The sequence below is a fragment of the Poecilia reticulata genome, linkage group LG15, assembly GCF_000633615.1.
Source record: "Poecilia reticulata strain Guanapo linkage group LG15, Guppy_female_1.0+MT, whole genome shotgun sequence".
Classification (NCBI taxonomy): Eukaryota; Metazoa; Chordata; class Actinopteri; order Cyprinodontiformes; family Poeciliidae; genus Poecilia; species Poecilia reticulata.
The window spans coordinates 25,123,851-25,137,780 of NC_024345.1; the positions used below are offsets into that span (position 1 = coordinate 25,123,851).

The following is a 13,930-nucleotide window of genomic DNA, read 5'->3' on the forward strand; positions in this document are numbered from 1 at the left end:
AAGAAAGAAAGAAAGAAAGAAAGAAAGAAAGAAAGAAAGAAAGAAAGAAAGAAAGAAAGAAAGAAAGAAAGAAAGAAAGAAAGAAAGAAAGAAAGCAAGCAAGCAAGCTACTTGATCAAACTGAGCAACTTTGCTGCTCAGAAAGAAAAAGACTTAAATGCCATCAACAGCCAAATTATCTGTGGATTTCTACATGATTGACATCTGAGACTTTGCTGGGTTCAGTCAGCATGTTGGTGCATTTGTACTTTACGGTTAAAATTGCTGAAATCTACCTTAGTCCCCCTGGTAGTCTGGATTTGTACTTGGAGATTTCTCACAAATGCCATTCAATATGGGTGTCGTGTGCATAGAGAGCATAAAATTTTAACTTGTTCTTATGACGGTTTGTATTTCTTCAAAGGAGCTCCACTTGTTGCGGTTTATAATCCTTTTTTGAAAGTGATGCGATTACATAAACAGCTGAAATATACACCACCTAAGGCACAGCTGAAATGGATGTCATTAGCAGATCTAGTTCCAACTTTCTTGATAAGCAGCATAAAAGTTACAATTTGTAAAACATATACATTTTTAAATCTCTATCTACAGCGTACCCCTGGTATTTACAGAGGATTATGGGTCGCAACCACTTACGAATAGCTGAAATCTGCAAATGCGTGAGACCACTTCTAAAAACAACAAACTAACCACACCAAATATACCTTATTATGCATTAATGCAGACAGTGCAAACTGTCTCAGCACTGTTACAGATGCTAACATCTACTCTTACTTATCTTCGCTTTTTGGGGTACAGTCAGTCAGTGGCAAGAAAAATGAACGCCGCCGTCAGATTGGCTGCTTTGCAAATGCTAGTCAATAGCGTGTCAAGTAGCATTGAGCCTAACGCTTTTGTAGTTCCCTAGCTGTATTTTTCATTAAATATTTTAGATATACACCAAGAATAAAAAATCTGTGAATAGGCAAGTTTTACGAGTCAAGTTCCAATGAAAATTTCACAAATAGGCGGGGGTTCACTATCGTTTAAAATAATTTATCCTTCTTTTAAACACAACATGACTGATAAGACAACTGGTTGGATTTAAGCATTTTACTAAGCAGAGCAAAAATATCAAAGACGCATTCATCTGGTTTCAAAAGTTACATCTGAAAAAACCACAAGACTTCTGCAACAGTGAAGAGTTGTTGGCTGTAAGCTGTAGCGTTAGCTAAAAAAAAAAAGCACATCTCACACCAACTGTCAAGCACAGTGGTGGAAAGGTCATGATTTGACCTTTTCCTGTTAGAAGTGTTGCTGAGGTTCTCGGTGTTGCCAAGAACCTCAGCAACTCTTCTGAAACTCAATGCAACAGCAGGAGTTTAACCTGTAATCGGTGGGTTGCCGGCTCAAGCCCACACCCTGTCCACCTCTGCCGTTGTGTCTTTGGGCAAGATACTTCAACAACCTTGCCTATGTGGCAGCCTTGCTTCTGTCTGACAGCCATGGTCTACAATCCAGTAGCTTGCCACCATCAGTGTATGAATGGGAATAACTGATTTCCTTTGAAATCGTCTGAGTTAAGGTGCTACATAAGTCTAATGCAATTTAATTTGACATGATGTTTTGGACCAGATGATTTTAAAAAATCTGCTTTGTCATGATAAACAAAACCTTAGAAATGAATTGTCTACTACGAAAATGTTACCATAATACTGCCTCATTTAGCTACTCTGACTTGAAGAGCTTTTCTCTTTTTAGCTTATTAAACAACACAATCTAATAGTAATAATAGACTAGCTACCATTCCTTAAATAGACTGTTATTAATCAAAAGGGGAAATAACATTAGAGCTCTCCATGAGTATGTCGAGCATGTTTGTAGTTAATAGCAGCAATCCTTTATTGGGGAAAAATCTGATATGCCGTTACTCCTTAAATAGCAAGGCAGCGGTCATATATCACTTGTTCTGGATATCTACCCGGAGAGGAATGCAGATCCATATCTCTGTTTTGTTTTCTATGCTCATTCTGGGTCCGTGGGGCCAGGACCTAAGCATCTTTCATTCCTCATTCATGGCTCTTATGTTTTCAGAGGCTCTGATTTAGGCTGCTAGACATTTTAGCCGCATGTCTTGCTTTACAACTGTTCTCACTGCTTTTCCATGGTAGGTTGAGTCTGCCAATTCCCAGGACAAATTTGACAGGGATGTCTGAGCACAGAGTTGGGAACCAGTGCACCGCCATGGCCTTAGACATCAGCTGTTGCTCCAACTTTTATAACATCCTGCAAAGCACAGAGTTGCTCTTGGCTCTCTGCCTGGGCTCTCTCGTGCTAAGCTTGCATACATGCTTCTCTCTCACAAACAGCTTGCTGGTGCCTCCTCTGGGAACGAGTGGCTCCTTTTTGCGGCAACTTCAGCCCACAGTGGTGCAATACCCAGATCTGCAGAACAGACATTTTAAAAGGTTTCATTTGTAATTCATTATAGCGAAGATCTTCTTGCTTAATTGTTTTGAAATCCAATACACAGCAGTATTATGACAGGTCCGTCCAAACCGTAAACAAGTCGGCACGCCATGTTTTCCGAAATGTGGTAGATAATATTGAAACCGCTCGTCTGAAGAGGCTTCTGCCATCTTGTAATGAACCGCAGGACAACTAAAAGAATAAAAAGTAAGACCTAGACTCCATTGGGTTGCTGCCAAGGCAAGATTACTGTATGGACTAAACACACACAGGCACACACACGCACACACACACTGCAGCTTTCACTCCTTCCTGGGAAAACAATGAGGGGAAAGAAACATCAACAAACTGAAAGCTATCCACAGCAACAAGGACAGTAAAATGGAAAAGAGCAGAGTGAGAACCTTTCAGTTCGGGGTCAAAGGTAAGCCCCAGTGGGACAGACTTCATTAACTTCAGTCATATCCTGAAGAGATCATTAAAAAGGCCCTAGAAAACACTGTGGACTTCATCTCATCATCTGCATTCCTGGCCGCCAGTGCTTTTGTGAGTAATACAAGAATCCATAAAAGATTCAACTTTGAAATAGAGGATTTTCAAAGCAAGTCCCAGCTTTGCATTATCATAATCGCCATGGGTCCGCAACTATTTTGTTTGTGCCAAACAGAAAAGCTTCAAAATCACTTCAATAATCTAAGATGTGAACTAAAGTAACACCTGACATCACCCATAATTATTCATTCTTAATATCAAAGAAATTGCTCCATTTCAAATTCTTTGGTATACAGAGTCAGGAATGTGATGCAATGTTTTTGTTATCGTCACAGTTTCGGGTTCCTATACATTTTTTTTTAGGTCAAAGTTCACACAGATGGATGAATTTGTACTTTTACTCAATTTGTGTTCTGTTTGCTGTTTAATATCTCTGAGTTTTATTTTTATTGTTTTGTTCTTTGTTTTATGTTATGATGTGAAGCACTTTGGTCAACTGCTGTTGTTTTTAAAAACAAATTTGACATTGACATATACATTTCTACAGTTGTCTGGCTTATGACATAGAACCAAAGAAATACCACAGATGGTTGATTGGTAGAATGAACTGGCTTTGGATGGCTGGATGGATGTTTTAAAGCATGTGCTAGGAAATAAAACACATAAATATTTCTTACTAACTTTTTCCAGGATTTATCCAGATCTCAAATATCTGAACCAAATTCTAGACTTTTCCAGACTGTGTTTGAAGTCTGCGTTACAGGAGTATCCATCAATGACTTCTGATTTCTCGGATTAACTAGATTTGTACCTCAAATGCTAAAAAACAGACAAAAAGGGAGAGTTTACAGGAAGTGGACTGGATGAAGCATTTTTTAGAGACACTAATACATTTACATTATTTGATTGGATAATGATTAAAAAGAAAGGAAAAAACCCACAGTCACGCTAAATAGACATCACATCCCATCAGGATACCTTCAGTTCTTGTGTCTTTTCCTTTATTGACTTTCGCACTATCCACATTTCTATTGTCCGTAGAAAGGCACATCTTGCATCTTGGTATCATGAGAACAATAATTCCCACACCAACTCTTTGTGAACAGGAGTACAATCAGCAGGACAGTCAGACACCAGCGCCTGAGAATCCTGCTCTTTTGACATCTCTTCTTTGATGTTGCACTCCCTCCCCCTGTCCTCGAGTGTGGGTGGAGAGTTTGGGGGCTTAGAGCAAGAGGCAGTGGAGTGGTGAGGGAAGAGAGAGCCTGAGGAAGTTACCCATGTGCAAGTGGGGGCTTTCCTGGAAGGACATCACTCTCTCTGTGCAACTGTAACTACGGCCGTGGTGAAGCGCTGCGCCTTTATCGCCCTGCGCAACGTCCACCTGAAACAATATTTGCGCATGAGTGTTCAATTTAACATTTGGGTGACCCCTTGATCGCAGTTACAAAATACGCCACAGCATGGTAGCTCAGGCCAACCCATAATCCAGCATGTGACTAAAGTGGTGGGGAGCATTCTGGAGTGCAGAACAATTATCAAGGGAAAAGATGTTGTTTTTTTATATATATTGTACACACGGGAAGATAATCCAATGAGGGAAATGCATTCACAATACAAAATACTCAATCATAATTATACCTCAATCAGCCTAAAAGGCCACAAATCTTGCAAAATGTGGCCACCATTTATGCTTTAGAGCAATCAGAAGGAGGAGGACATTTTAAATCCTTTGGTTTGGTGGTGTGTGGAGCACTTAGCGGATTTAAGTTATGCACTCCACCGGCCTTTAAAAAACCAGAATGAAGTTGCACTGGATACTAACTCTGTTAAATTGATCATCATTAAAAATGCTAATTTGTACATAAACATGCAATAATGAAGTAAAGGACATGAAAATAAAGAAAGCGAAGTTTCACAAGGTTGAAAACATTATGATAGCAGACATTAAATGACTAAAACGAAACACCAACAGGAAGACATGTCATGTGCTCGTTTCTTTTAGTGCACAGCCCATCAACAGTGGCGTCCTCTCCAGCATTTCAGTAATTCTTGAAACAGGGCATTCTGGTCAGGCTCGGGTTCAACAGAGTGTGTGCCGTCTCCCAGACCAGATTGTGGTAAAGCGGAACAGTCACATGAATGTGATCCATGCTCAGGCTCAGGCTTAGGCCCTAATTATATGGGAAAAAAAGAGTGTGGTGTGACAGCTATGGTGGAGCTTGTGGTTATGTCCTAAAAGACTCCAGCTGACCCTGTAGAAAAGTAGAAGGGAAAGTGAGAAAGAGATGACAAGAGGAGGACTGAGCAGCACAGGGACGGAGAGAGAATGGATGATGCATACAAATGAGATTTTTGTTGCTGTTTATATAAAACGTGTCTCCATATCTTTTAGTCATGGGCTGGTGACAGGTGTGAAGAGAACTGAAGGTCCCTGTAAACTGTTAAAAAAGTTTTTAATGACATCCCATTGAAGGTGCCAAAGTCTCTGGAGGAGGGGAAGGTCTGGCTGTACGGAGGGTAGTACAGCTACCCACCTAGAAAAGCATTTTACACCTTAAAAAAATAAGGTGTAAAATGTCCTCCTCCTTCTGATTGCTCTAAGAAAAAAAAACCTCTTTCAGCAGTTTTCCAGTGGGCTACATAAAATCCAAAACAGCTCTAGACTCTAGCTAGTTCGCAATACTGTGTAAACAACAAAAATTAGTTAAGAAATTTTATAAGAGAAAAGCTAAATCCTCACAGACAGTCATGATACCACCACCCATCTTTCGAACTGAATAAATGATGAACTACGTAATTTAAGCTGTGTACAGCCTGTCAGTAAAGCAGCACACTGCAGGCTAGCTGCCAGAGCAAATAGTCTAATTAAGAAGCTAATATCAGCTTATTTTGCTGGTTTTGTGCTATAAAAAACAGAACTGCAAAAAAATGGATAATATATGCCTGTTAACTTTAAATTACCACAAAATTTTAGTGGGTGTTTTTATTATAAATTTCTGCTGGAGTCCATGTATTAAGATAATCATACCCGTATTAATTGCTTTCCCATTTTTAATAAAAACAACTGTATTATGTTAACTATGTTCATACTGTGAAATATGTTATTTTTACTCAGTGTAAGCATACTAAGAGAAAATCATACTGGTCCATACTTAGCCTCTTAGTGTAATAATATGGATTAGAGTTAGCAATGGAGTCAGATTGTCCTGTGTGTTTCTGCCTAGTAAGGCCAGAGGCTTACATGGAGGATTTAAAGAGCCACAGCAACACCACAAGCACTAGGAGGAAGGGGGTTACCCACCGAGGGGCCAAAGGAGGGAGGGCAAGAAGGGAGAGGGGCAGGCTGGATGGGATGGCTACTCTGATCAGGATCCATTTCCAGCCTAGGCCTTGGAATGCCTTTGTTCTAGTTACAGGTCTCCATTTTCCTCTCGTCCTAATCCCGGCCCGCCTCACGCCCAGTAAAGGAGCAGGGGCAGGTAACTCTGCCACAGGCATGCCTCTCTATTTACAGAGCTGGCCCCCACATAGGAGCCCGCTCGCATATGTGGTCATAGATGAAGCAGCGCTGAGAGGAAGTCGAGTTTATGGAGGCTGTCGCTACCCAATTATTTATGAGGCACTTATTTTGGGATAAATCTAAACAGAAGTGCTGTTAAATCTTCTAGTGAAGGATTGGCAGATATTAAACTTATACTAAATCACACGGGATGGTATTTCTGTGCATTCAGAGCAGAGAAAATGTCACTTTGACTGAGATGTTTCTCCAGACTAAAGCAACTGTTCCATCTTGGGGGCGTTAGGTTGTAAATAAGCCAAACAAAATTAAAGTTATAACCACGTAAAACAAACCACCTCCCATGTAGTGCTCAGACATCCTCCACATTCTTTAGCAGAAGAGAGATGCGCCTACATAAACACATTTTTCCTAAAGTAAAGATATCCAGCAACACTTGCGCTTTCCATGCAACGGCCATGGCCAGGCCGCCTTAAGCCCCCTTCATAGGCCTGCCAAGAGGAGTCTGTGGTACACTGTGCAGGACTCGCAAAGCCCTCTCCCACGGCTATTAGTGACCATTCATCTGGGGAGCCTGGGAAAATGCCTCTCCAGCCTGCCATGGCCATGGGGAAACAGGCTGGCAGGTGTTCCCTCCCCCTAAGCCCTGGCACCTGTGCAGGGAAAGGAGGAAGGACCCAGCTATGTCCTGTGCTCAGACGCGCCATAGGTACCAGTTTGCCACAGCCGCTCCAACCTGACGGGAGACTGGACTCTAAAACACAGCAATTCACTTTACCTGAGCTCTGCTGCACACAGAAAAGATCAATGTGGCGATTTCAGCGGACATCTGGTAATGTACTCTGGCGGTCTGAAATGGCCATTTAACTAAATCCGTGTAAAATTGAACCTCTCGGCTTACACTCGACCCACGGTAAACTACGGAATCAATATTGCATTACTTAAAATAAGCCTGAATCAGATTAAAACACTAATGGGAAGGATTAAACGAAAAGGAAAGGTACTTAATCACACAACACCTCCTAGATGCCTTGCATAAACAAGAACACTCTGCAGAGAACTGTGAAAACTCCTGCGGAGAACTGTGAAACTTTTTGTCATAGAGCACAACCACAAAGCTGCTTTTACTCAAATATCTTCCTGAATGACAAAAATGCCTTCCTCAAAGAGCAGAGGACCTATTATCCACTCATTTCGATCTGTAATTACACTGAGAAATGTGGGTGTGTTGAGCACAGTCTACCAGGGAGAATGCATGAGGCCTCTCCCAAGTTCCTCTTCCCTGGGCTGCTAAAGCCCAACATGTCCGATCTAGATGTCCAGGAGCCAAAATGTTTGGTGGGAATACTTCCTTCTGTTTATCTCTCTGAAGGCACAAATAAATCACATCAGTAGGAGTCATTTATCAAGACTCAATTACAGTAGCTGGGAGAAAAAGTATGGAAGAAATCTCCTTTTAAGATCTGATAACGCACAAAAAGCCCTTAAATTATTATGGCAATAGTTTAGGTACAGAATCTTACAAAATATCAAAAAAATTCAGCAGTGTGTTAATTTTGTAAAATTACCACAAACTTCAGTGTGTTTTGTTTGAATGTTTGTGATGGATCAACTCAAAGTAGTGCATGATTGTTAGATTGAGGGGAAAATGATACAAGATATTCAAATGTTTTTACAAATAAAAAATCTGAAAAAGTATGGCATGCTTTTTTTCTCTGCCCCATATACTTTGATGACACTAAATGAAATTTAAATGCCACAAGAATTACTATTTAACAGGAAACATAGAAGAAATTCCTCTGAAATAGTACATGGCACGTCTCCCTGCATCCCCACTGAGACTGGTGGCAGCTGGTCAGAATTGATATGAAAATCAAATCAGATTAATTGGAAGCTGACTGCGTCTCCATCCACAACAACTTTCAAAATTCTTGGGTGATGAGTGAAAATATTTACTTTCCCTTTGAGATTAATAAAATATTTTTGAAAAGAATTAAATTTACACATTCTCTCTGTCCAGTCTGCGTTTCACAAAGAAGTACTTCAGTATGTAGGTGAGCAAAGTTAGTAGACACATATGCTAAAATACTTGAAGCAATACGTGGCTTTAAATATTGACTCGGAAGGAATGAAGTCAAATGCATGCCACACTTTTTTTCTTTTTTACAAACTACTGAAATCTTTAACTTTCACATTTATTTTTATAAAAACCCAATAAAATACATTGCAGTTTGCAGTTGTGATGTGGAAAAGTTTAAGATTTACAAACAGCTATGCAAGGCGGCGTATATGTTAATCCAATCATCCACAGAGAAAACACTGATACAAACGTTTGCTCTGAAGGGCTTTGGAATGCTTTAAGCTGTTGATGGCTCATTTGTAGTGCCAACAGCTGAGGCTGCTACCCTGTTTATACTGCCGCTGTGATTTCACACTGGCACTGATTCAAACGCTGCCTCACACAGGACCCACAATCACCACCGCTTGCTCCTCTGGCCTATTCTCAGGCTAGACATCAGCACCTGACACTTTCTTCCTAATGCAACGACGTACATTAGGAAGTACATGTGTGAACATGTTTAGGCACATAGACGCCTCCCTCCAATACAATTCCACTGTAAAATAGCTGAACTTCAGTTTCAGGCATTGCCTCCGGACAATTTGATGTCAAGTTAGCATATTATCTGCTAATGGAACAGACAGGCTCTGTACTTAATACTTAAGGAGGAAGGGGGGTTGAGTATGGCATCATGTTCCACTGGCTACCTTCATTTTGGAAAATCTGTAGGGAGCTTAATAATTTTCACATGCATATTTAACTGGTGAACTAGCGATGGTTCCCTTGTTCACGCAGTCGGGTGTATCTGTGTGTAGAAACGTGGGGCTTCAGTCTGTGGTCTTCATCATTAGAGATGTCTGTCTCTCCTCCGTCTGTCACTGGGTATACGAATATACGAGGCATTTCAGTAACCGTACACTGGCAGCCTGTTCACACCTAGCCCAGGGGGAGGATATAAACTCTGCAACACAGTCGCTCCTCTGACTCCCTCCACTCGTGATCCGCATGTAAGTAAACATGAACAAGAAAAGCAGGTGACGGGTCACAAAAATTAGTTCATAATTGCAAGTGGAAGGGAAAGGCTAGGTTTTCCACATTTTTCATGTTTTTTTTTTTTTACTACAAAAATCTGAAAAGGGTGGCATGCATTTATGCTATACCTTTTAAGGTATGTCTGACTGAAAAATTTCCCTATCGTTAGCCTGGATGGGGAACATGGGTAAACGGTAATTTATGTTTTTTCACTCTTACCACACGTTCTCAATTAAATTTGGGCTTTACTTTGACTGAGCCATTTTAACAGATGAATATCCGCCAATCTAAACTGTTTCACTGCAGCTGGAAGGAGAACCTTTGTTTCAGTCTCCAGTCTTCTGCCACCTCTAACAAGTTTTGTTCCCAGGATTTCCCTGTATTTAGTTCCACCCACCTTTTCATGAACTCTTACCAGCTATTCATGTACCTGCTGAAAGAAAGAAAAAAAATCACATTCCCACAGCATAATGGCCTTTGCCATGTTTTTATTTTAGGAATTAAGGTTTTAGCATAGTATACAGTGCTTTGCATGTAGGCAAAACATTTCCCGTTTTGTGTCATCTGACCTTTTTCTTCATGTTTGCTGTGTCACCCACACCTGGCTTGTGACTAAGTTTAGATTAGACTTTTTATAGCTTTCTGCCAGCCATCGCTCAAAGAACACTGTATCTCTCGCTTGCTTCTCAGAAAAGCATTCTCTAACAAAATAAAGCGGCCCTGACAGAACAGATGTGTTCATTCTTAGCTTAGATTACACATTTGGATTCTATTTACTCCACTAAATTGTGACCTGTTACACTGGATTTTATGTAGGTTTTTAAAGTAACGGTCATATGAGTTTCTATGCAGCCCTTATCAGATTAAAAGTATGTTTTGAAATTTCTTTCTGCTTCATAATCGTGCCCTACTTTGTGTTAGTCCATCACATAAAATCCCAATAAAATACAGTGAGGTTTGTGGTTGCAACATAAAAAGAAATGCAGAAAAGTTCAAGAGGAACATCTTTGCAAGGCATGGTGCATGTGTGTGCGTGAGAGGCAGAGATGTAGCCAGAGGAGAAACTTTATGAGATTGACTGCCCTGTAATCCCACTCCCACAGTGCTGCACCGCTGAGTGAGCCCAGTTTAACAGTGCTTAAACGCTACCTGTAACAAACGCGTCTGTCTTACAACGCGCAGCTGGAGGTTCCTTAAATGCTAGCCTTAGTTGCTGCTTCAAAGTGAAGTCTGCATGTCGCTGAGGGAATGTGCACACATTTAAAAAAGAAAGAAAGGAAAAAAAAGAATAAATGACCTTAACTGACTCGCATATCTGCATAATTTGTTGATCATGCTCAATGACTGTGCAGGAAATAGCAGTTGTTTTTGATTCATTTTCCACTGAAATACAAGCACGGGCAGAAAGCGTCCACAAATGTCCCACCAACAGGAGAGAAACCAACGCTTACTGCTTTAACAGATTTACATCTTGTATGAACAAACATGGAAGACTTGCCAAGCCAAACAGCGCAACACAATATAAAAAGTCTCATATCAGTGCTCGCCTCCACGGGTCACGCCCTGGGTGTAGGACTCCGCCGTGTCCCGACTGGTTGTGTTGTCTTTACACCCACACACCTCAGAAAAAAAAATGAACATAAAAAATGGTTTTGACGGTTTTGTGATTCCTTTCCCATCCTGCTCATGATAATCGTTTCGGCACCATAATTTAATGGAGTAATGGTTTCCGTTAACAGTCAAAACAAATCAATAACCTCACAGTTGATGGAAGACACACCTAAGACAAAAATGAAGGAAGGCAAAGATGACTTTATTTTGGAGGAATGAGCAAAAAGATGCAGGCGATTAGATTAGGCGGATCGGATCAGTGAACTGAAAACCCAAATTCGCCAATCAGCCCCATTCATTTATGGGACTCAGCCCCTATTCAAAAGACAAATGCATCTCTCAACACAATGTACTTTGTTGAAGTTTAAGGTAAGAGAAATATGCATTGGTGCAGAAATTAACACACCTGTAAGAAAACGAGAAATCAGTATTTGCCAGAGAAATCCTGATTGGTGCATCTCTCTGGATTACCTCTCACAAAGAAGGCCGAAGCAGGGGCCAACTCCTTCTTCTGTTTAGCTCGTCTTCTAACATGCAGAACCTCTTCATATTGCTTAACCCTCTGGTCCACTGGGTCACGAACAAGGGATGCAACCTCCTGCAAACGGCAGAAGTTTGTCATGTAAATGTAGGTAAGCTGTTAGGAAAGGCTTGAATTTAGACATAATTGCAGCAGGAGTCAAAAAGCAGAAGAGAGGAAGTTCTACATGACAGTGCAAGTGCCTGAAGGAGGAAAAATTACCGTTTTTTTTTTTTTTTTTACTTATTTACTTGCTTGGTCTGTACCTCAACTTGGTCTGCGGTAAACCAGCTGGTGGACTCTGGGCTCCCCAGGGGCAAAACATGTAGATCCACCAGCACGGCAAAGTTCCCACACTGTTATACAAAGAGAGAAAAATAGTCACAGGTTGTTGAGCACACAGGCAACAAAGGAAATCAGAGTGTAAGTGACTGACAGTGAGGCAAACCACAACGACCTCCCGTGTCTTCAAACACAAGCCCCAGGCCACTCGCAGTCCCCTCCCTCTCATTTTGCAGTCTAGCTATCTTTACCGATCTCTTTACACAAAAAAGGCTTGACCCTGTCTGTTTACTCATATTTTCCATCTCACAACACAAAACTATTTTGCAATAGAGCTCTCGCCTCCAGCCACAACAGATTGCAGAAAGATGCTTGTTAAATGCAAAGGTTTTCTGTTTACTCTCCTTGCTTGCGAAGGATTAAGGAAAAGGCTGCAGAATTGACAACAATGAGCTTCCAAAAGTATTCATACCCACATGTTTTTATGTGAAAGCCACAAACCTCAATGTAATTTGTTGGGATTTTACCTGATAAACCAATAAAAAGAACATAGTGAAGGGAAAAGGAAACTGTTTTATTTGCAAATAAAAACTGTGGAATGCATCCCCACTTCCTTTATCCAAAGTCATCTTATAAATTAATTGAAATATAAATACAGCTGTTCTGTAAAGGCCCCACAGAGCTCTGTTCAATCTATTATTTGAAAATAAAAAGAAGATGATGCAATAAAAATGTACCAAGGCACAGCTATCCACCAAAATTCAGTCTGTGAATTAATCAGAGAAGCAGCCAAAGGGGTCGTGCCAACTCTGGAGGAGCTGCAGAGATCTACAGCTCAGGGGGGGAACATCTGTTTGCACAACTATTAGTTCTTTACTTGAAAAATTTAGGCTTTATTAAAGAGGAGTAAGAACAAAGCCTTTGTTGAAAGAAAGCTGCAACGGCATTCTTTCGCTGTGGCTTTGAGCAGTTAAGGTTTACCACGATGAGCCATGCAGGGTACACAGCAAACAGATGGAAGGAAACACTCTGACCAGATGAGACTGAATCTGAACATTTCAACCTACATACAAAACCCAATGTGAGGTGGGATACCAGCATGGGCCTGAACACAGCATTCCCACCAACACATGATGGTAGCCACGTTATACAGTGGGAGTGATTTGCTTCAACTTGGGAAGCTGGTCAGAGTTGATGGTAAAGGTGGATGGGGATAAATGCAGGGAAGGAAATCTTCCTTCCTTACTGAAGCATAAACTTCTGCAATAATGTGCAATAGCAATGTTTAGTTAAGTGTTAGAACAGTGTATTCAAATCTAAATTAAATAGACTACAATACAACATAATAGAAATATTCCATATTGTCCCACTGTGGGGCTATTCAGATGTACCAACAGCAAGTTACAAATAAAAAAAATAAGAATAAAAAACTGAATAGTAGGTGCCACAGCAAAGGCAGTAAAATACTATACAGGTATTAAAACTAGCATTATTCAGATCCAAAGAAATTTGCATTTGAGTTGAAATATTTAAAAATGTACAATACTTCTGCACAGAAAAACAAAAAAAAGCATCAAATTCAGCTTAGAAACGTATACTAGAAAATGAACAGATGCATTTTAAAAAAATAATTAAAGGAGGGCTAAATCCAAATGCTTGCATCATTATGCATGTTGCTTTATCACATACAAGTCAATTGAAGTTTGTTATTACAACATGAAAAGATGTGGACGATATTTAATTAACAGACAAGGCGGCCAGACAGCTGTTCCATCTTTCTCAGGCACATCCCTTTTTGCACATCAGTAGAAAAGCTGCCGGTAGCAGAGAACAACTGGATGTGGGTTTCGTGTGAACTACGCCTCTCCCTGGACAAGGAAGTAATGGATGGACCGCGACCACCCACACCCAGAGACAGAGGAGCAACCATCACTGGCCCCAAAAACCCAAAGTGACACTTCAGCGA

At 40.7% G+C, this 13,930-nt stretch overlaps 1 protein-coding gene across 3 annotated transcripts in view; it reads right to left on the reverse strand.

Annotated features, from left to right (window-relative positions):
- Positions 1-13,930, reverse strand: part of slx4ip (SLX4 interacting protein) — a 45,987-nt gene that overhangs the window by 22,098 nt on the left and 9,959 nt on the right. For all 3 annotated transcript variants that reach the window (XM_008430213.2, XM_008430214.1, XM_008430212.1), the window contains exons 4-5: positions 11,949-12,038; positions 11,634-11,760 (exon numbers count right to left, since the gene is read on the reverse strand). In XM_008430213.2, coding sequence (XP_008428435.1) covers positions 11,634-11,760; positions 11,949-12,038 — 217 coding nt within the window. The remainder of the gene's footprint in view (positions 1-11,633; positions 11,761-11,948; positions 12,039-13,930) is intronic.